Source organism: Equus quagga, chromosome 1 (assembly GCF_021613505.1).
Source record: "Equus quagga isolate Etosha38 chromosome 1, UCLA_HA_Equagga_1.0, whole genome shotgun sequence".
NCBI lineage: Eukaryota > Metazoa > Chordata > Mammalia > Perissodactyla > Equidae > Equus > Equus quagga.
In genome coordinates this window covers 122,895,835-122,919,571 of record NC_060267.1, presented here as the reverse complement: position 1 = coordinate 122,919,571, position 23,737 = coordinate 122,895,835, and the positions used below count along the sequence as shown (strand labels likewise).

At 40.0% G+C, this 23,737-nt stretch overlaps 1 protein-coding gene across 10 annotated transcripts in view; it reads right to left on the bottom strand.

Annotated features, from left to right (window-relative positions):
* Window positions 1–3,549: 3,549 nt before the first annotated feature.
* MAGI1 (membrane associated guanylate kinase, WW and PDZ domain containing 1) overlaps window positions 3,550–23,737 on the bottom strand; it is a 598,134-nt gene continuing 577,946 nt past the window's right edge. For 4 of the 10 annotated variants that reach the window (XM_046662236.1, XM_046662253.1, XM_046662268.1 and 1 more), the window contains 6 exons: window positions 22,223–22,426; window positions 14,590–14,683; window positions 14,396–14,456; window positions 13,295–13,438; window positions 11,183–11,321; window positions 3,550–7,135 (listed from right to left, as the gene is read on the bottom strand). In XM_046662236.1, the coding sequence (XP_046518192.1) occupies window positions 6,381–7,135; window positions 11,183–11,321; window positions 13,295–13,438; window positions 14,396–14,456; window positions 14,590–14,683; window positions 22,223–22,426 (1,397 nt within the window). In that variant the 3' untranslated portion in view covers window positions 3,550–6,380. Of the gene's footprint in view, window positions 7,136–9,059; window positions 9,149–11,182; window positions 11,322–13,294; window positions 13,439–14,395; window positions 14,457–14,589; window positions 14,684–22,222; window positions 22,427–23,737 lie in introns of all 10 variants that reach the window. The other 6 variants (XM_046662246.1, XM_046662314.1, XM_046662296.1 and 3 more) reach the window with 5 other exon arrangements.

The following is a 23,737-nucleotide window of genomic DNA, read 5'->3' as shown; positions in this document are numbered from 1 at the left end:
GCCATCTGAGCAAAGATTTGAAGGTAGCAAGGGAGTCTGCGGGAATATTTGAGACAAGAGCTTTCCAGGCAGGAGGACTGGCTTGAGAAAAGGCCCTAAGTAAGGCTGGCAGGTGCCTGGAGTGCAGCTGGAGCAGAACCGGTGAGGATGCAGCAGAAAGAAAGGAGAGACCGGATCACGGAGGGCCTTAGAGCCAACTGCAAGGACTCTGACCTTCCACTTGACATTTTAAAGGAATCGCTCTGGCTGCTGTGCAAAGAGTCAGATAGAAAATGAGAATAAAGGATGTACATGAGATTATATATATAAATATATATATACACACACACACATATATATTCTAACATGGAAAGTTTTCCACAATATATATAAGATAAAGGTACAGTCCATAAAGTAGTGTGTACTTAATGGCCCATTTTTTTTTTCATAAGAAAATCCCAAACTATATATATAAGTAGAAAAGATCATAAATGTCACAAACCAAGCTGTTAATAATAGTTACTCCTGTGGATTGGGACTGACAAGTGGTAAGGAACAGTGTCACATTTTACTTTACTCTCCTGACATACTTCAATATTTTATTATAAGTATAAATTAGGATTGTAAATATTAAAAAAACCCACTGCTTTTCAGAGTAGAATATCATGGGAGGAGCAGTTTTTCTCTCAACACGCAAATATGGGGAATGTCTGAAAAGACTAGATAACACTTCATTGGGCTTCTTTAGCTTGAAGAAAATGTGGTTAATCTCAAAAAAAAAAAAAAGCCATGAAAACAAGATTACAAGGTTTGAAACCAGGATCTGAAAAAAATGGTAGCGGGTTGGGGATTTGTAAACCTGCAGAAAATCAGGCGGAATAGTAAATGATTGACTTTATCTAACACCAGTAATCAGGTACAAAGTGTTTTGCGTGTATTAACAAAGGGATAGGAAAGAGGAGGTAGGATTTAGGTTGGAAAGAAAATGAATTCTTGTAATAAGAGGATGATAAACATGGGCCTGTAGACTTTTCAGCTATGAGAAATCCCGCCTTACCGAGGATGGTTTTTCATGATAAGGGTTGCTGCCTGGATTTGCACTAGTGCCTTCCTGGACTCACTCCCGCCCCCTTCTAATCTGCTCTCCTGCTGCTCTGAAGCCATCTTTCTCAAGCTCAAACCTGAGCTGGTCACCAACCCCTCCCCCAGCACATACACAGCTCACCACAGCCCTGCTCAACTCTTCAGTGGTCTCCCGTTACTTTCAAGTCTACAGTGCAGAACAAGCCTGGCCTGGCCTTCATGGTATGATCCATTTCTGACCATGCTCTCTCCTTGGCCTCAGGCTGTACTTTCCTCTCTTTCACCAGTTAACTCCTTCTTTTACTTCTGGAATTATCACCTTCCTCAGTCTGGCTAAATCCCCTACTAATTACTCTCAGAGTTCCCTGAGCTTCTGCTTGGTAGGTGGTTTATATGTATTTGACTGTTTGTCTTCCTCCACCAGACTGTAAGCTCTTGAGACCAGGAAGCAGGTATTTCTAATCCCACCATGTACCTGGCACAGAGTCAGTCCTCAATGTGTTGAAAGAATGAGTAATTGAGTAAGAAGCCTTGCCTATTATACGTGTAACAATTAGCAGCCTTTCTGAGCTATTCTCCCTTCAACTCTACGATCCTATGAGATCAAAGTGACTTTATTCCCTGAACAATAAATATACTTAAAAGGACAGTGCTTATTGGTATGGTGTTTACAGTTCCACACTGTGCAGACTAACTTGCTATTTCCTCCAGCGACGTGACAACGAAGACTTTTCAGTTGGGCGGAAAGGTGATACCGTAAACGGTAGCAGTCATGTGCAATACTTGAGTATTTACTATTAATACGGCCTTGCTTATATTCATTTACTTTCAAAAAGATCTTGCTTGTGCTTTGGATCCAACGGTCACCTAACGCCTGCACCATGAAACCATTCTGCGTCTGCTCCTGATGATGAGCACAACGCAAAAGACATCATTGGGTGGAATTGGTCAAAAATTTTTCACGGAAGGCCCACTCCTGCAAAATACCCCAAGTAATTTTGTTGGAAAGGGCCCAGCTTTGTCATTTCCTTTCTCAGAAGCTTACAAGCTTCTGAAACGTGTATTCCAAGAGCACTAGAATCTTATCGTGCTGAACACCCACGGTGTTGATGATGTTGCCTGATTATAAAAAAAAAAATCACCTGAAGGAAATTGAAAGGGCTCTTCTTTTCACGATCAATGCAGACCATCAAAGGTGGTCTCGCATGCCCACCAGCAGGAAAAACCCTGACAGCAATAATTGAGTCTCAGTACGTTCTTTTTAGTGTGGCTATTTATGGCAGGCAAAGAATTCCTGCGACATAAGGGTTTTACAAATAGCTTCAATTGTCAGTTAAGCCAGGGGCCATTTCTAGATGCCATCTTTAACAAAAGAGATACTAGGAAAGTGAGCAGTGTCCACAATTACCATGTAGGTGACAAAATAAAGCAAAATACAGCAAAACAGATGGATTCTAGGAAGACCTACTATTAAACACAACACCCTTTTGGATGCCCAGGAATTTAGGTTCTACAGGAAAACACGAACTACTAAGTCATACAAAGGAACAATCCGGAAACTACATGAAGGAAATTGGAAAGTCATTGGAAACTACATGATCATCAAGACATGCGTTAAACTCACTCACTGGTTAACCTTTTCATCTAGTATGACTAGTTAGGAGTATGTCTAACTCCACACACCTCTCTATCTCTGAAAGTCATGCTTTCTATTTTCACCTTAACTTTCACAGCACAGCATTTTGGTTTCATATTTCAAAACACTGGTAAGTGTAATTACCCCTGTGAAGCAGCATGAGTCACACTGTCCGTTAGCTTTACAATTAAAACAGAAGGCCTTCTTCCCCATTTTAACAGAGTGAGAAAATATTTCTTCATTTTGATTGGAAAATAAACCAGGACAATGAAAAAGAAAATATTGATTGCTATGCAGAAAATTCTCCACAAAAAAAAAAATTTAGTCTTTTACTGAAGATTTTTCTGATTGTCAGAGGTGTGCTAAGCATTTTGCATTTATGTTGCCCACTCCATGAGGTATGCCTCTTTAAAGATGAGTAAACTGAGGCTTAAAAAAAGGTTAAGGAACGGGCCCAAGATCACACAGTTAGGAAGTGATGAAGCTCTTGGCTTGGTAGGTTTTGCTTTATTACCAGGGTTTCATCCCATGCATGCAGCTCAAACTTTCATGTGCACTCAGATTAGCTGGGGATCTTGTTAAATGCACGTTCTGACTCAGTAGGTCTAGGGGTGGGATCTGAGACTCTGCATTTCTAATATGCTACCCAGTGGTGATGAGCCAGCTGGTCCATGGACCACACTTTGAGTAACGAGACACTATACTACTGAAAAACCATAATTCCTTCTCTTTCAACAGAATAGTATGATACTTCATCAAGTTGGGAGCCAGACACTCACTTGATTACTTGACCCTGATATATTTGAGACAACACGAAGACAAGAAAGATATCAACCCAGAAGCAATAGTGGTTATGGAATGCATACATTTCCATGTATTTTTACAGTAAAAATGCATTAAAAAATCTTTCACAAAAGAAACTTAAAAAATACAAGTAGGGTGTTGAGTTCTCCCCCCAACATTCTTTCAGGCATCAACTGTGTAATGGGTGGGAGGGGAATTCCTAAATGGTTTGATTTAATCATACAAAATACTCATCCATCATCTTTCATCAAGACATTTACATGAAGTGGGGGATTCGGGAAAGTAGGCTCACAAGAATCAGTCTCCAATTTAAGGTTACAGTAGTTCAGAGAAAACTCTATCTTTCTGCTTAATGCATAGTCCCTGTACAGTACAATATTTCCAAAGCAAATCTGATGCGTGGCAATCAGATGAAACCGCCACACCAAAAGTCTTCAAGGACTGAGCCAAGCCCAGATGAGTAGCACATAGATTTTAAAATGTCAAATATCCTCTCTGACAACAAGAAAGACGTCAAGATGTTAACTTCACGATGTACTCCAAAAATCCACCTTGATTTCATTTATCTAAAACTCTGGACCACAATGAGAGCATCGATCATTTAACATCACAGATTTTGCTAAAAACAGTGAGACAATTCCTAGCAGTGAAGCCGTGAGAATAAAATCCCCAAGTCGGCTCTTAGGAAATCAATGAAAAAGAACATCATTATTCAGTTGTATTCTCTCTCAGCCTTACTACTACAGCTCCACGTATGCTTTGTATGGAAAACTTGAATAACAAAAATAGCTGTCACAGACTTCCTCCTTTTTTAGCTATAGAATGTACATTGTGTCTGTTCCAGGAAAGGAACTTGCTTTGTGCATGTCCAGACAACTACAGCTACTCATTCTAATGTTATGTATAAACCCATAAGTCAAATAAAGCTATGAACGATGTAATATTTATATATGCATAGTGTTTTATAAAAAGATTGGCCCACATACTGCTTTTCATCAATACAGAAAGAGCATTAAGTCCATAGCACACTGCAAGAAATGAGTGAAGAACAGAGAACGCCAACAAGTGCTCAATAACTCACTAGCAGGCTCACCACGGAGGAAATGAGGATATGCAAACCAACTAAAGCTTTAGAGAATCACTTATATAGTCTCCCATTTTAAAACAGCTTTACATACCTGATTTAGTTTACATTAAAATATATCCCAATGAATCAATTTGTTCCATATTCAGAAATATAAACACAAATCACATTTCTCACAGCTAAATTTTTTGTCATAAATTCTCTTTTATACAAGAAAAAAAGGCAACAGTTGTTTTTTTTTTAAACAGGCTCTATTAATTACAATTTTTAACTCTGTACACACAATGATTGGCTGGTTTTCTCCGTTTGCTTTTTTTTCCTTTTTCCTTTTTTTTTTTAAACAGTACCATGAGAACAACAGTGATTGACTTGCAAAGTTTTGTGTCTGTATGGAAAATGCAAAACAGTACTACAGAAATACACAATGCATCGTAAGCAGCGGTTTGCTGTAGTGGTCCAACAGGTACAAGCAAACGTTTTGGCTCAGCTAGGCAGTAATCCATTTCAACCACATCCCGGGGCTACAGCCGACCCAACCACACCTCCTGTGGGATTGCAAAAGAAGGAGTCTTTTTAAAAAGAAAAATCACTATGTTTTGTTCTGCTGTCCAAAGACTCAAAGGACAGGGTCATGAGGACAGAGGTTTGCCAACTAGATCTAGAACCACTGGGATTGCATCCTTCTTTCCCCTTCAATCATCATGGAGACTTTTATTATGGATTCAAAGGGAAATTGGCATTTCTAAGAAGAAGCATCCCCAACCCTCACTTCTTTAAATATCAACAGAGAGGTATCTTCCACTACAGCTCATTCCCTCCTCCTCAATTTGGCAAAGGGCAACCTCCGGCTTATGCTAACAAGGGGGAACATACTTTCCATATTGGGGATTCTTCCGGCTCCCTCACACTGGGCACACTGTCCCTCATTCCATCTACTATTCGGTCTCAAATCAGACAGGATAACATAGAAGATACGCGTTGTCCATTCCTTCTAGTAGTTGAGCAAAGCTGTGATGGCACTGCCTTAATGAGATCTTATTAGATGTTGGTGATGCTAATGAACCTAACCAACTGTGCTTGGGCTGCATTTGGGCAACGGAGGCCAACTTTCTCCTCTGCGCCTTTAGGCGACGAGGGAGAGTACCAACTGTTTTCTAAACCGTCTATAAGTCAAGAAGCTAACATTGCTTTGTGCTGTGTAGTTTAGCTATAAATATCCTTCATTTGCAATAGTAGTCTCTTCACACAGTTTGCTTAATTTTAGGATCATTGACAATCCTAACCCATCCCAAAGAGTCCTCAGCTTTCACAAATAGAACTTTTGCCTTTTTGCTCCTTTTCTTTTTTAAGAAAAACTCCTAAGTACAGTACAGCACTACATCACTACATAACAGTCTACATCAAATTAAACTTAGTAATTTCCCTTACGTAGAGAAAATGATCAACAGCCCCATTTAACCAGGAGAGAAAAAGATTGCCCCAAAAAGGGAACAATTCTTGACAATTCTACAGTTTATGTAGAAACAAAATTTATATCCCTTTGGGGCAGCATTTGGCAAATAATTTCCAAAAAAGTATGCATTTAAAAATACTTTCTTTAATATTATACATCAGGCACAACACTTTTCATATATATTTTTTCTTATAAGATTTCAAATCATAAAATGTTTGTTGCTATTCATAGGATTATCAGGTGTCAGATGCTTCATTAGGTAAGAAACTAAATTATTTCAAGTTTGTGACCTTCCTCTTAGAACCTTTGACACGGTAAAGGTTGGAATGTGATTCAGAGTCTCAGATACTGAGGTCGGTGCTACATTCTTTATAAGGTCGCCTTCTCTGCTCCGGGGGATGTCTGGAACTTCTGCCGGCATCCTGTTTCAGATTCGTCTCTTCCCTTTCTCGGTGGCTGACTTTGTCCTCTCTGTTCCTTTTCTCAAGTGACCGCTCTCGCCTCCGCTCGGGGGACCTTGCTCGCCTCCGGTCGGTTGATTTTGCTCTCCTTTCAGGCGAGCTCCCTCTCCTTCGCTCTGGAGACCTTCTCTGATCCAAGAGTCTTTCGAGAGACCTCCTCCGACGGCTGGGCGAGCTGTCTCTTCTGCGGGTCGGTGACCGCTCTCGCCTCCTCTCAGGAGAAATCTCTCTTCTCTTCTCATGCTTCTCCCTCCTCTCCAAAGTATTGTCAGCGCTCCGGGTGCCTTCCCTCCGCTTCTCTGGAGATCTCCTCTTGGGGCCATTGGTCACCATCCGCTCAGGCTGTGCATCTCTTCGTCCCTCCGGTGCCCGGTCCTTGGGTCGGCATGCCCCACTGTCGGGTTTTCTAGAAGTTCCATTCCATGTGTGATGTTCATTGGGTTGTCTGTTATACTCTCTGCTGCTTTTTGGATCTTTCACGTGTGCCCGCTTTTCCCCATGTTGTGATGATTTGTGAAGATCGGGTGGATAACTGGACTCCAATGATGGATGCTGTCGGCGGTCGGATGGCCCGGCCCTCACTTCCGGAACACCTTGTGGACCGGCGGGGGGGCCGTTCCGGTCGCTGCTGGGGTCTGCGGGGAAAATAAATGAGAGCAACAGTTTGGTACAAAGGACCTTCAGCTCCTGTCCCCACTCCCACACCTGAGATCTCATTAGTTCACAACACACACACAACTGTTAAAAGCAGTCAGAATCAAAGCCAACTGAATCTTGGTTAAGTATAACCGCAACTAGTTAGGGTTAAAAACTAGTGTTTGTGGCTTTCAGGATCTAGCCTACTGTTCTCTATACTCAAGACATGGATCATTAAAGAACTTATAACATCAGTCATGACTTACTTTAGTCTTTAAGGACACAACACAAATAGTCTGTCTAGAAGTATCAAAACTTCCTCGCCTTAACTACCCCTTGTTTTTCTTTTCCCAGCCACCCACCCTTCTCTGCGGCCCACCCCTCCTCCAGCCCCATGAAAAAAAATATTCTTTCCTTTAAAAGATACTTGTTTTGATTTGCTTAAAAATAATCTAGTCTATTTACTCGGAGGAACATGAGGGAACTTTCTGGGGGCATGGAAATAGTCTACGTCGTGATCTGGATGGTGATTGAATGGGTGTACACGAAGGTAAAAATTCACTGCACTGTATACTAAGGCTTTATGCATTTTCCTCTATTCAAAATATACTTCTATTTAAAAAAAATCACCCAGAGAGGTGGGCAAAGGGGATTATAGAAGCAACATGTTGGCCAGATGTTGATAATTGGCCAATGTGATGTATGTGCGGGTCCATGAAACATTCTCTCTACCTTTGTGCATGTAATTCAACTATTTTTTCTAATTTTGTGTAAGTTTAAGGAACTCTTTTTAAAATGTGGAATCTTCTGACAGATAAAAGGGAGTGGAAGGGAGGTTATCAGGTACACATTTGACAATTAGATGGGGTTCACATAAAGTCTTCAAGTTTAGAGGCACTTTTCTTTATGCTACACAAAACAGCCATAATTACATCTATGAGCTGTGCAGATGCTGGACTGCTTCTTACAAGATATCTACAGATTTAAAAGCAAGGCAGCTTTTTGGGCTCCTATTTATTATTAAACTATTTGAAATGACACTGAAAATGTTTATGTAGCATCTTGAATTTACGAAAGCTCTTTTCAAAACAGGGATGCCAACAAGTCATACGCTTTATACCATTGCAGGCAAGGCACCTGAAATGACGTGCTGCAGCGTGGAGCACAAAACAGGGTGACAGTCACAGCGTGAAGGAGGTGTGAAGTGGGTGCTCTTTAAGGATCTTTCATGGGGCAACAAAATCAACATTAAGCAATTAATCTGTTTCATGAATGATCTCCCAAAACCTTGGGTGGGTTTAACTAAAGCAGGAATATAGCCCAGAGCAGGGGTCGGCAAACTTTTTCTGTAAAAGGCCAAAGAGTAAATATTTTTGGCTTTAAGGATCACACAGTTTGTTACAACTGCTCAACTCTGCCACTGTAGTGTAAATGCAGCCTTAGACAACACAGAAAAGAAATGGGCGTGGCTATGTGCTAATAAAACTTTACTTACAAAAACAGGCTGTGGACAGGGTGTGGCCTGTGCTGTGGTTTGCCAAGAGATAAGGGTCCAGCAGTAAACCTCATCTTCCTGGCTAGCCAAGCCCTATCTGCCTGGGTGAGAGCTCTGTGATAAGAGCTTTATTCTTTCTGAATGCTGGCTACTAAAATTAACACAAACAGGTTCTTACAAGGTCTTCTTAAGATTCGGGTGAAAGAAGGTACTTAGATCACTATCATAAGTCTAACCCGGGGGTGTCTTACACCTACTTTTAAGATAAGGGACAGCAAGACTTCAACAGGGTCAGCAGTGTACTTACAATTCAAAGAACGCAGGGTGCTCAGAATGAATTGCCAAACATATCAAAATAGAGCTAAGCAGAAGCAATGAGGAAATTAGGCCACAGCACAGAAACACCTAGTATTGATTGAGCTACAAACCGTAGTTTGATTATGGCCCATAAGGTAGAAGCAAGCCTCCCCGAGCTTTTCATTTCTCATACATGCAGCGATATTAGGAGGTATCATCGCTGTAGAAGGGAGGGCCCAGCACCAAGAACAGTCAGAGAGAAAGAGAAAGAGAGAAAGAGAAAAAGTTGAACGTTTAGATTCCCTATAACAACGAGGAAAGAAAAAAAAAATCTGCATTTGTTAACATAGGGCAAAGAGAGTTTATTTGTCCAGTCAGACACTCTAAGGCAACACTCAAATAAGGCTGCAGAGACCGCAATCAGAACAGTGACGTTTCAGACAGCCATAGAAGGTGACTCGAGAACCCAGACAATGGATGCATCCTTTTATCTTTCTTTTTTTTTTTTTCAAACAACTGGAACAATGACAGGCTGGCATAGGAGAGCATTAACAATAAACAACAAAAGAACAAAGTTCCCCCCCCCCCCCCCCCCCCCCCCCCCCCCCGAAGACCGTGGCAGTTAAATTAAGTACAAAAAACTCATTACAAAAATAGCCTCACAGAGAAGCAGGTTCCAATCAAGTAAGAAAAATATTGGAACTTAACATATTATAACCCATTTGTGACTCTAATCAATAGAATTAGAGAGATTTAGTCCAAATGACACATGGAGACATTACAGCAGCACAACTCTGGCATGTTCAAACCTTCTTGGAAAACCAAGTATTTAAATGATCTTTATTTTTAGCCCAAAGAACATTTGTTAGTGTTGGATTTTCATCCTCAGTGCAACAGACATAGGTTTTGAGAAGGTACACAGGTTACTGACGATGACTCTCAAATGAAATATCACATCCGACAGAAGCATAGGGAAGACAGAAAAGGGAGACAATGTTACACAGTTTCAGTGGCATCGATACACCTATCAGAGGTTTAGTACAGTGCACAGCTGCAACATATTAATGTAGTCAAAACACCTCCCTGTGGTTGGTCATGTCTTAAGGGGCCTCATCTGATACCCACCCACCCCCCACCTTGGGCCCCTCATATTTTGCACCTGTATGAATGTCCAACACCTGGGAAGGCTGTCCTTCAAAGGAGTTATCTTTCTCCTTCAGCTGCATCTGAATTAAGAATCTCGTCAAATCCAAAATGCAACTGGGAATTGTGCAGAATGACTTTCAAAAAAGAGGGTGATAACAGATAAATCCCTAATAAAGGGGACCAACGTATATGGGGACCATTCAATCACAGTTTCTATAGAAACTTTTGTAGACCTTTGGTTGGGAAGAAAAGCCCTACATCTAGGGCATAGCTTTTTTTAAAATTTTAATTTTAAACAAGAATTCTCAAATAAATAGGACATCATTACTATAATATACAATATTTTGCCATCAGAACACTAAGCTAGGTAAAGATCATTGCTGTTTACTCAAATCACGTCCATAGGTATGACAAAGGAAGTCTATGTATAACCTGGCTTTCCCCATAGGAAAGGTAAAGTAACATGCTTCCCTCATGATGAGCACTGGGAATCTAGTTCATCCTTTATCACTTAAAAACATATGGCTAATAATCAACAGTTTTGTTTGTTTTATAGTAGTGGGCTCAGGTGGTCTGATTTGGGGGAGGGACCAGTGACGGGATGCAGAAGTATTGTATACAGTGTAAAGCAGGTGAGCAAGGCCCCCAAATCATCTCAAAAGCTCACGCCTCTTAAATAAAGACATCAAGTAACCAAAAAAGAAAGCAAAAGAATTGTGCCTCAATATATCACTCAGGAAACCTGCTTTCCTGCTTCTTAAAAGGAGTATAGTCATTTTGTGCTAACAAGTGGATCTGAGAAACAGTTTGGCACAGTTCAAACAAACATTCCTTCGCTCTTGGTTGGACTAGACAAAATGTTCTCTCTGATTATCAGAAAGGGGGCTATAAAGATCTCGTCTTAGCCATGCCCCAGTCCACGTAAGCAAGCAAAAGGATGAAATGTGTAGAGATTTCAGAACAAGCGAGGCAAATAATCACATGGTGCGAGAGGCTGGTAAGACACTGGTGAATAGGGGAAACAAAAAGACTTTCCTGCTGCAGTTCTGGAGACAAAGTCATGGAGTCATGCCAGGGAAGGAAGGAATGTTTTCATAGTTTGACCCACCATATTCTGGTACCGAGCCATCTCCTCGCTTCAGAAACAGACGCACCCTGCGGCCACCATTCTTAATCAGTTCTATAGCCCGAGAATGCTTCATGTTTTTGGTGGTCTCCCCATTGATCTCTAAAATTTCATCACCAATCTGCCAAAGCAAGAGAGACCAAAGTGAGAAGATCACAAAAGGGTTTCACCAGCCATTGCGGTGCTTTATGATTTAAAATTCTTTCATTTATTGATTCACCAAATATTTATTGAGCATATTCCAGAAAATCTATTGCTTAAGATGCCGCAGAGAAAAAAACAAAGCCCTCTCCCCTCATGGAGATGACATTCTAATGGAAGAAAGACAAGTAAATCAGAAAAATACATACATGCTAGCTAGTATAAGCTAAGGAAAAAAATCCAGAAGTATGGGGAATATTAATTGTGAAGGGAAGGAGGATGTGGTAGGCAGCTTTCAGGATGGCCCCCATGAGCCCTACCTCCTTGTGCTTACATCCTGTCTAATCACCTTCCCTTTTGAATGTGGGCTGAAATTAGTGACTTGCTTCTCATAAACAGAATATGGCAAATGTGATGAGAAGTCAGTTCAAAGATAAGGTTACACAATAATTTTGGCTTCTGTCTTACTTGCCCTCTTTTGTTCTCTCACCTATTCACTCTGAAGCATGCTTGTGAGCTGCCCTACAGAGTTCATGATAGGAAATGAGGGCGGGCCTGGGCCAACAGCCCAAGAGGCACTGAATCCTGCCAACAACCCTGTGTGTGAGCTTAGAAGCAAATCCTTCCCCAGGTGAGCCTTCAGATGAAACCACGATCCCAGCTGATAAGCTGACTGCAGCATTTCCTGTGTGTCAGCTACTATTCTAGGCACTGGAGATTAAGGAGTAAACAAGACAGGTCAGATCCTTGCTCTCAAGGAGCTTATCTTCTAGAAGGCAGAAAAGGAAAAGCACTGGCTTTGGAGTCTAAGGTCTTGAATGTAAGTCCTATCACTTGTTAGCTAAGTGATCTTGTTCAAGTCTTCTAAGTTCTTGGAGTTCACATCCTCATCTGTAGAAGGGGATGATAACTACCCATGTCTACCAAGCTGAGGGGGTCAAATCGGATAATACATGTCAGTGTGTCTTGTGAACTATACAGCACTATACAAACTATAATGATAATGGTATTTCATTCAATCGGAAACTATTTTAAGTGAGTAAAGACACATTTATGGTCTATTTTCTCAATTAAAAAAAGTTCATTAAAAGATACAATCTGAAGAAACTTAAAAATCAAGGTTGTGTCTTAAGTACAAGTATTAAGTTCCTTCCCCACACTTGGTACTTTTTTCCTCTTTCTGCTCTGGACCAATTTCATTCACTTTTTTCCTTTCCTGACCTGACTATATTGATTTCTTTTAATTCACTGCAAATTGCTCCCTATGTGTATGTCTCAATCTATGTGACCTATCTATAATGAGCAGAAGATTTTTCTTTTTTTCATCATCTAATCTGCCCAGGAGAGCAACACATTTGTACACAGTAACAGATAACAGATACCTAAACAGAGCAGAATGGACTTTTGCTGTTTGTATATTTAAAATTTGCAGCTTTGGCTACTACAGAGCAACCTTGAATACGCACGCCATGGAGTAGCTGGCCCTCTGCTGAGGCAGAGCTGACTCGCTCCTGAGAGCAGGGTAATGACTGGCGACTAGCTAGAGACTGAATGGCGTTCACCACCCAGAACCTACAGAACTACACAGCTTTCCTGCTCTCTAAGCATCCTGATACACCCAGGAATTCCTATGAAGTGATGTGCCTGCCTCAGGAGATGATGTACAAGAACTATGAAAAGGGGATTCAGAAAATACCTACTTTAATAAATTTATAAGTAATTTTAATCCTTCATTTAACCCCAAAGAGTTGGAAGGTCTCACCTAACCTTCGCAGCTACAGCTAACTATGCTTTAGGGAGAACTTTATGCTACGGTGGGAGCCATGCATTTAGGGCACCCTGAAGCTGTAGAAAATGCTATTCTCATGAACATGACGGTTACAGCCATTTAATGTCAAAAAGTCACTGCAGACAATTTATTTACATCTATTCCAGACTCCTCTTCCTACTTACCCTCATCTTTCCACACCTTTCTGCAGGACCATCCTCTGCTAAGCGCAGAACATAGAGGTCCATGTTATACTCTCGGCCCCCTCGAAGACTGAAGCCAAATCCCTTGGCTCCTCTTTCCAGTTCCACAGTGTAAAAATCTTGCTCCTATTGAAGGAAATTAAATGTAATCATTTTGGGAGAGCTTATAGCCACACGATTTCTCTCCATCTTTTCCCAAACATTCTCTATTATGCTGATTTGACAAAAAGACACAGTATCCCCCTCTTAGTGATTCTCAATTGTTTATTAATATTCATTAACCTTAGAAGTTTGGAGATCCAGAATTTGAAAACATTCATGAGTGTGCCTACAGACTGCACACCAACATGCATATACTAAAATTTAATCAGTGAGGCTGCAATTAGTATTTGCAGCAGGAAAATTCTTCATTACAGGATACCATCCTGCACATTGCTGGATGTTCAGCTTCCCTGCCCTACCCCCAGAAAACGCCAGCAGTGCCCATCATTTGGATATCAGCAACAATCTCCACACATCTGGGGAGTGGTTCATAGAGTAGAGGTGAGTAGAATCATGAATGGATTACTGAGGGCTCTGAGAAGGCCAGTATAAAATGAACCTATGTAACTTCACACCATCCAACGTTTCCCAAATTTGCTTCACCTGCTATTATTTGCGCACCCTCTATTACTACTCTGCGGGACAGGTACTCAGCTCTACGTGTCTCACCTGAAATTCAAGTCTGAGAAACACCTTAACAAAAAGACATTTTCCTGGCATAAATATGTTTACGAATACCATGAGTAGATGTTAGCTGTTTTGTTCCTTCTCTGATCACCAAACCTTGAGACAATGATGGCTTTTTATTTTGTTTGTTTTTCCCCCTAGAAAAGGATATCTAGGAATATTCTTCAAAGGTAGCAAAAATAAAATGTCATTTCCTAGACAACCAAATATGAGTACATATTTAGTATATTCCCTCACAAAAGGTTATTTATTTTAATTGAGTGTACTGTATAAAAGCTATCTTGTAAAATAGCTTCAGAAAGTTGGAAGGAAACGTACAAAAGCAAACAGAGAGAAAAGAGAAATGGTCCTCACCTGTGTTGCCTGGGGTGCTTTGAACTCAAACTGAGATTCCGGCTTTGGTTTGGTGGTACTCCTGCCAAAGCAAGAGAAGTTACTGTAAGAGCAACCCAGGAGAAACTCAGACAGAATCAAGGATGAGTATCGTCATGCCAGGAGTCACCTTTTTCCCTTTAAGTTAACAAAAAAAAACCAAAGCCATGTCTGACCTGGTCTCCTGGGGCCCCTGCTGAGAAGGGGTGTGTGTGGTGGTGATGGTGGCAATCTTCTCCGCATTGGTCAGCAAAGTGGCATTCGAAGACTCTGCAGGGTGAGACAGAGCATAATGAAATGAGGGCCCCAGAGAAGACATCGTCAAACTAGGAGGTATGCCAAAGTCCCAAATTTGAATGACAAGTCTGGCTTCCCTGTCACCGTTTCAGGCAGTTCTGACTTGAATTTCTAAACAATTAAGAGTCTAAAGAACCATTCTAAGATCTTCTATGATGTGAGCCATGTATCTCCATAACCCTCCTCCCAACGAGACATCCCCACAAATGAAATAGAGTTTGCCTAAGAAAATGCCACTCTAAAATTGTAGCCAAGGTAGATGTCTCTCACTCCTCCCCCGCCACTTAGAAACAGGAGTCCCTTCCAAACACTGCACCACACCAGTACTACTACTCAGAATTTTATAGGCTGATAATAAATGTCTCTGCTAACGTTCCCGCAATTTATCAGCAATATTTCGTGAGTCTGCTTGATTTCCTCATGTGAATATTAAAATCAGAAGTGTGCTAACATCTTGTTAAATATACACACACCATCTACTTTCTTCCCCATTGCTTTTAAAGAAGCACAATCAAAAATGTGGAATTCTTGACAGGTCTCTTCTAGTATCACTCATGAAAAATTAATTTTAAAACTTGCATTAGCTAGAGTCAGAGTTTGTAAATATAAGTTGTATAAATCGTGAAGCCACCCTAATGTAATGAATATGATTATATTCTTATGTAAATTGACTTTCTTCCCCACTAACCACATTCATAAGCAACTTCATTAATCTCTAGTAGTTTGGAGATCTAGAATTTGAAAATACTCATGAGCATGCCCATAGACTGCACACCAACATGTATATATTAAAATTTAATCATTCATATAGTAATGGTTTTATGTTCTTTTATTAATTATCTCTCCATCAAGATCAAGGCAGATAGCAAGCAACTATGAGCAAGTTGCCCTTTTAATATTTATTTTTAGGTTGACTGTTTGAAACCTGGCATAAATTTTCTAATCATGAAAATGCTAAATGTGGTTAGGTTCTAAGATTAGCCTATAAATGCTCATTTAATTCATAGTGTGCTATGAAGTCTAGAAGTTTCTAGGAGTCCTATGGTTCACAGTAGGCATTCTAATGTTTGTTGAATACATGTATCTACCCACTACGTATAACAGAGTTTCTATGGGAAAATATGTTAAGTGTTCCTAACTGGGATACCTGGAATCCTTCTCTGTTCAGGGCAGTCCAGGGTGATAAGACATCCCACAAATTTCAGTTACTTGTAGTGTATCTTCCACTTTAATTTCCTAAGGATATCACTTAGCTTGGGTCGGGCTTCCTTTTATTTTAATTTCAATACACATAGCTCTTAAAAGCATGGGCCTGAGATTCAGACCGGGGTTCAAATCCCTCTTCCCCTGCCTCATTTCCTCATCTGATAGGAGGGGATGGTGACAGGAATTCCCTTCTCTTGGATAAAAGTGTAGGAAACGTCTAGCGTAGTACCTGACCTAGAGAGAGCACTTAACAGAGATTTACTGCACCACGGCCCTTGCTACTACTCGTGCATTTTATTACTGTTGGAACTTGCCTAAGTTATTGAAACTTTGCAAAATGAGAACGTTGAAATATGATTTTAACAGTCTATATGCCAGCAATAAAGCCCATGGTTCTTATAGCTAAGGCACAAGATTAATTAGAAAACGTAACTAGATCAAGTGAACTGTAATGTGAATCCAATTCCTGCTTTAGGACCACGTTTCCCACAATCTGTTTTACCAAATGTTTCTACAGATTCTGAGGGAAAAGGAACCTGTGGTCAATGAAGGGTGAGAAATAATAGGTGAAACAGAAGGAAATGTTTGTGTGTGTGTGTGTTTTGTTTTTCCCCTGGACTCCTCAGAGCCTTGACTATGCCAATAGGCCTTGTGACCCTCCAAGCAGGGGACCTGGTGCTTCTCAAGATAGGTGGTTGCGAGGTCATATTCTTGAGTCAGACCATCTGGCTTTGCATTCTAGGCTCTGCAATTTACTGGCTGGGATTTAAGCAAAGTTACTTTAAACTTTCTATGCCTCAGTTTCTTCCTCTGCATGTGGCAGATAAGCAGTATCTAAAAAAATGGGTGCAAAGATTCTCTGAGAGGACAGTGTTTGGGATTGTACCTGGCACATAAGAACTGCTCAAAAATGATTAGCATATTTTTTATTGGTAGCATGTATTATTTTTATCACAATATTAAAAGCATATTATTAGTATATTTTTATGATTGCAGTTAACTGGCACAACCAAGGCGATAAATTTAAGTGATATTTCATAAAGTAAGCCCACTGTGTCAGCACAAAGGGCTTAGAGACTGCACAGCCTGTCATTATGATTTGCCAGAAGTTTCCTAAACCCATGTATTGGTCCTTTAAAAAAACTTCAGATTGTTCGATGTAATTAATTTTATGGAGATGGCTCTGGGAAATCACAAGACTGTTTGGGCCATGGGGAAATCATAATCAGGATACCAAAAAGAACGTTTCTTTGTAATTAAAGTGATTGTAATGACTTAACTGGGCAGAGTTTCCCCTCCTTGAGTGTTCTTGTGTGTTTTTGGTAGCCAGAGTTTTCTAGGAAGATCAGATTTCATTTTCAAACAATTTTTATATTTCTGCTGCTTTCATGATTTGATATGACAGGTAATCACCAATACACATAGAAATAGAATTCTTTTATTAATTTCCCTCCTACTCTTCACTTGCTATTTTTCACATATTTATATGTAAATCTGTTTTGAGTTGAAGCTTAACTTTAAGCATTTTAAAAATGAACATGTAACATGCAAATACCCTATTTCAGGTCCCTGAACTTTCCTCCTTTCATTGTTTTTCTTAATCTATGAACAACCACCATTTCTTGATCATTCAAGACATGCCAAACACTTTGCTAAGTGCACTACCACATGCACTGTTTCATTTAATTCTTACAACTCAGTGAAATAGGTGGAATTATTACCCCCATTTTACAGATGGAGACACTGAGGCTTAGAAAAGCTAAGTAACACGTCCCAAGCCATCCGGGGAGTAAGTGGAGGCACTGGGAATTAAACTCAGCGCCTGCTTAACAATTAACTTTTAGTCTTACCCTGTTTACAAGGGAATTATGCGTCGGTATGAAGGAATCATATCTAATTGGTATGTTCCTTTCAAATAAGCAGTGCTTTTATTTTACTGCACAAATACCACCAACTTCACTAAGCACTGTCACAGATTAACTAAAATACAAAATACCTTGCTTTCACTGCATGTGCTGAAGTTCTAATTTTTTAAAATACAGACATGGAGCCCATTATTACAAATTTATAGCTCTATCTCAAAGCAAAATTTGCCCCATATGACAGAAAAAACATAGAAGAAGGGCCGGATGTAAAGAGCATAATCCAGCAGCGGTATTATGAATGGATATCAACGTATTTGACTTTTAAAACTCAAAGGCAGATGGAGAGATTGGCTGTTTCTATGATAAATTCCAGAAAGTGCCCTACATCCTTTATTAAACAGTGTTTACACCTATTTTAGCTCCCCCAGAGGAATGAACACGGATAGGACTACACTTTCCATAGCAATCGTGTATCAAGAAAAGCACAGCCCAGCTCTCAAGGCGCTGTCACAGTGCTGTGCTAAATCAGGGCACTAACTTCTGACAGGAGCTTCTATCTTGGGTTTCAACATATCTCCGTGACAAGTGATTACAATTCTAACCTTGCATCCATGTTAATATCCTTAGCCTCCCTTACAGAATCCACACTACAAAGCCAAGCAAATCAACAAAGGATACAATCATTCCTCTCATAAATATTTTAACGCCTAAACACATATGTAATAAATACCTGAAGGAGGCGTTTGGAAATTTGAATCCCATAAATATTTGACAAGTTTGGGGAGACGTTTTAAATGTGTATGGTTGAAACCTTGTTTCTTTTGCCCGAATATATGCTATCACATCCACAGAGCCTCAGATTAAGAAACTTAAATTTGTACTATTCTATGCCTTGGCCAAGGAAATAGCAACGTCTGTGTTGCCAAGCCCTACCTCCCACACAAGCAAATGCTTTGATTCAGAAATGTGAAGTACAAATTTAAGACCATAATTTAAATAATACATTTTTAAGTTCATAAATATTTTCATTATCTTGAACTTGATTCAATTTCATGGTTCCTTGTTAGCCTGGCTCAGTCAGGGTCTGCCCCATCTGATTCAAGTCTCCCTCCTGCCCAGACTTCACAGGGTATTTCTATACAACACAGGTGATAGGCAGCATGTGTGATGTGACTTGTAAAATTTCAAGTTCAAATTTAATATGTTCAGCTATTCTCTGGACCTTTCTGTGCTGCCATTATATATTTACTATCCTTTGCCTATATCTCATAGGAGAAGAGGTTCTGCCCTCACTTTACCTCCCACCCTGGTCCAAAAAATGGTAAAAACCAAGATGCTGAAGACTCCCTTGATCCAGTCCTGTCCAAGATCTGGGAAGGTAGGCTTTCAAACAACACAATAATGCCAAATAAAGGAGAGTCCTATTTTGGAGCTTTTGTTGAAGGGGTTTGGCAGAGAAAGAGAGAAATGGGAGAAGTGGAGTGAGGGAAACTATAGATCAAGATAAGTGAAGATGGAGAAAGAATGAGGTGACCGATGACAAGAAAAAAGAATTAGGCAGCGTAGGGGGCCGGCCCCATGGTCAAGTGGTTGGGTTCGCGTGCTCCACTTCAGTGGCCCAGGGTTTTGCCGGTTCGGATCCCAGGTGCGGACATGGCACCACTCATCAGGCCATGCTGAGGCAGCATCCCACATAGCACAACCAGGGGTGCTCACAACTAGAATATACAACTGTGTACCGGGGGGCTTTAAGGAAAAAAGAAAATAAGATTGGCAATAGATGTTAGCTCAGGTGCCAATCTTAAAAAAAAAAAAAAAAGAAGAAGAATTAGGCAGCACAAACTAGATAAAACAGTGGATTCAGACTGGGATTCCAAGCACTGCCCAACCAAGAGAGTATCTTCCTGAATCAGTGCCTCCTAGAATTTCTGAGAACAGTACTCTAGACAAGATGGATTTAAGAGCTTAGAAACCATTCTTATTAAGAACTTCAGTCTCTTTGTGAGGATCACGTAACAAAGTGTCTTTGGGCTACTTGCTGAATTAAACATTAGAGAAAAAAATCCGAAGGAGACCAGAGGTCCCTAACACAGAGAGAGCACCTCCCTTATACCCTACAATCTGTCATGTCCAACATGCTTTCAGAGAGAGCAAGTGGATCTAGCATGATTTTCTCTTTTTCAAATTGTAATGGTCACTCTGTCTTCTATCTGTTGGCAAAATCCTCCTGGATCCCTCCAGCATCTCTCTAGAAATCTAACTCTCCTGCCTCAACTCTAATTTTCAAGACGGCAATTTTTGGCTCCATTTAAAAGATGAGCATCACAAATCCACCCTCTGCCGGACTTCATTCCCTTCACCTGGCCTTCAAAAATTACAAAGTAACTGATGAAGAGTTTTATTATCATGGCAATGAATTCCTGAAATACCTTGGGATAAAATCACATCCTCAGCAGCACATCAATCCTTAACTACGCTGTACCAACTTTAATGTTCACTTTCTTCCAACCAAGATTGTGTGTGATATGTCTATTTGACTTTTATATTTATGAAGTATTGAAGTTCAAAAAGTGTCTTTTTATTGACAACTGTTATTGGGTAATCCACCTTGCATTACATTTTTTGGCATTCAGGTTTTCCAAAAATATTTTCTACTTCCTTAAATTAAGTCAACACCTAGTACACGCACAGTAGTATAAGTCGCTTCTTCATATTTATGTCTTTCCTGATTTCAGACTCTTTTCTAAGCCCCTCCCTCAAGAACTGCTTTCTTTCCTGTCTTCTTTTTATTTCTTATTCCCACATTAAGACTGACCAATATAGATCCAGCAAGCCAATTCCTACATCCAGTTCTGTTGGGTTAGTTTTTTGAAATCTCTCCATGGCATGTAGATAAATGTGTCTAAATTTATATACTACATTTGGCTCTCTCAACCATTTCTCACTTAATTTTTCTGGCTTCTTTCATCTTTTCCATTAGGAACCTATGTTCTATCACCTTGTGAACACTTTCCTAAACTGTAATAGCTTTCCGGAGTGGTGAACTGGTGGAATGGACTCCAGACCAGATGGTAAATTACTAACCGTGCATTGGAGGCAGGCTGGAGTAGACTATCATTCAAGCAGCTATTTTCCCCTCCACATTTGGTATGGAGTATTTCTGGTGTCGAGAAAGTTCTCCGTTCTTGGAACCAACAATTTTCAAATATTTATTGTTTGGTTTTGGACTTACTTTTTCTGAAAGGCACAGCTGACACCACTCATACTTTCAACGAATAAGGCTCACTTTCTAACAATTAGTATATACAAATATTCATTTGGTGAATTACTTTCAGATAAAATTTCTGATTTTCGTATTTTACAGATCAATGGCATAGAATTTTTATCACACCATCTCCACAAACCACATTTTCCTACTGAAAAATACTGACTTTTAGAATATATATTTTATTTTATTACATACATAGCAAGAATGAAAAAAAGACACTGAAACATTTTGGGATAAGTGTCTGTATCACTTTCCACCCAAGGGCAAAGTCTGCCTAGAAGAGAAGAGAGTCAATATCCAGGACTTAATTCTCTGAGGAATCTATATTTAGTGACATCAGGGTATCAACTTCGTTTGTATTAAACATGAACAATACGATGAGTATCAATATTTTTTGCCGTCTAACTTTTTATTGTGAAGGGCTGTCCTGTGTACTGCAGGATGTTTAGAAGCATCCCTGGCCTCTACTCACTAGATGCCATTAGCATTCACTCCAGACAATGCCAAATGTCCCCTGCGGGTCAGAATCACCACTGGTGTAAAAGAACCAAATATCTGAATTTAACCAAACAAACCAGAATACGACTAGTTTAATGTAGATATAACCTATCAAAAATACAGAGATTTAATTCTTTCTTCACCCACATGCAAAGATTAGGGACAAACCCTATGACTCTCCCAGTAAATAAAAAAACTTGATACAGTCATTTATGCTAAAAAAACATAGTACTGGCTCTATGTTGTCATCACGTAGGTTTTATGATGTCACCATGTTATACAGTTAAATTTTAGGGATTGTTTAAAAAAATCATTAGTGATTTCCAGACAGAACATCAGGGGATCTTTACCACCTATATTCAAACTATTTATTGTTTTAAAGATGAGGGCACCAAAACCAAAATGAATTGGGGAAAGTGGAAGATTTTCTGAAATGTTTCTTTCTGCCACAAGACAGGGTCACTGGGCTAGAGGATTAAGTAAAGAGGGTGAGGTAAGGTTTAGTAACAAGAGCTCACATTTGTTGGATGGGTATGTTCAGTTAGGGATGAATAAGGCTGCCTCTAAATCAACACTATTCAATTACATGAACGCTAATTATAAAGAGAGAGACAGACAGAGAGAAAGATATAGAAAGAGACAGAGATAGAGAGAGACACAATAGATATACTTTACCATCCCCAGGAATGATGCGGAGGGTAACTGTGTTTCCCGCTTCCTTGATTAGGTTGACAATGTCTGAATGGGACTTGTTGGTGATGGAACATCCATTTACTGCCAAGATCCGGTCTCCTACTTTCAGCTTGCCACATCGGTCAGCAGGGCTCCCCTCAATAATCCGACCTATTTTGTGAGGCATAGCCACACATGCATTGCCTGCTTTGATATTGAGTTTTAATTTTTTTTTTTAAGTTACGTGGGAATATAGTGAAGGGAGGAGAAAAAGGGTTGAAAAGGGAAAGAGAAGGTTAAGTGTTAATTAATTAAAGCATTAAGCAAATGTTATTAAAGGAGGGCTCTGCGCCGATGGTCAAAACATTGGCAATATTCAGGGCATCTGTGTAAGAAGCTACTGCCCTGAAATGATAGCTCATTGCTGCAGTCCTTTCCTGATTCAAAATGAAAGGAAAACCCCAGCTTCCTGCCTTAAATCAATTACAAAATTTGGGATATTTAGCAACTTCAAAGATTCTCAAGAGCCCAAAAATAACTCGCCGTTGGCTTATTTTGGGACTGCAAATGTGAACTCCAGAGCTGGGATGGATGCTTTTACGCATTTTGTGTTCATGTCACTTCATTTTTGCCAGCTGTTATTTAAGCTTCTGCCAATGTTTTGTTCTTTCTCCATTTAGAAAAATAATCACTGGGTGTCTGGTGAGGCATGAGACTCTGTAGCACCAAAAATTCAATCTGAAAACACCTAATGGACAAACACTTAGACTTTCTGCCTTCTATCCAGAATGATGGAAGCTTTAGAAAAAGGGCACAATTACAAGAGACGAGTCAAGAAAGCACCAACTTTGACACCTATTTTTCCTTTTGCGACCTTCGCTCAATCAGCCTATTTCATGTGTTTTCAGGGTAGGGCCCAAATAGCTCATTAGCTCAGAAATCCTCCTCTTTCCTTACAAAAATCCCCTCAAAGGAATATGAACATCTAGTGCCTCCTTTGGCTGAGGACAGCGATCCAAAGCTAAGTTCCATTCACTCTTCAACCCTTTTCCTTTAATAATTTCCTTTCTCGTTATTAGCTACTACACAGCTACAACATGAAAAGCCAGGAAAACTGCTTTTGAAAAGAAAGGTTTATTGTGCACTTCGAGGCATTCCACATCACAACCAAGAGCATGCTACCTTCTAGAGAGAAGTGTAAAATTGGCTTGGAGGCCTGACATAGGGTTTCCAGCTAATTGTTTACTGAGTTTCAAAGCTTCTCGTGCCTTTGCACCTATTTTGAGAATCTGTCTTTCTGAGGACTGTGAAGATAGTTATGCAGTTGAACCACCGTTTGGACAGGGTGACAAAATTAACATGGGAGACATTGAAACTAATTGAGTAGGCGCTTTCATTATAATTTGGACCTTGGGGATAAAATGAGCTGTAATTTCTTTGAATTTCAACATATTTGCCTGAGTTTGTAACACTGGATGTAACCTCAAAGTAAAAGAATTTTTAACAAGGAAGTTAAAC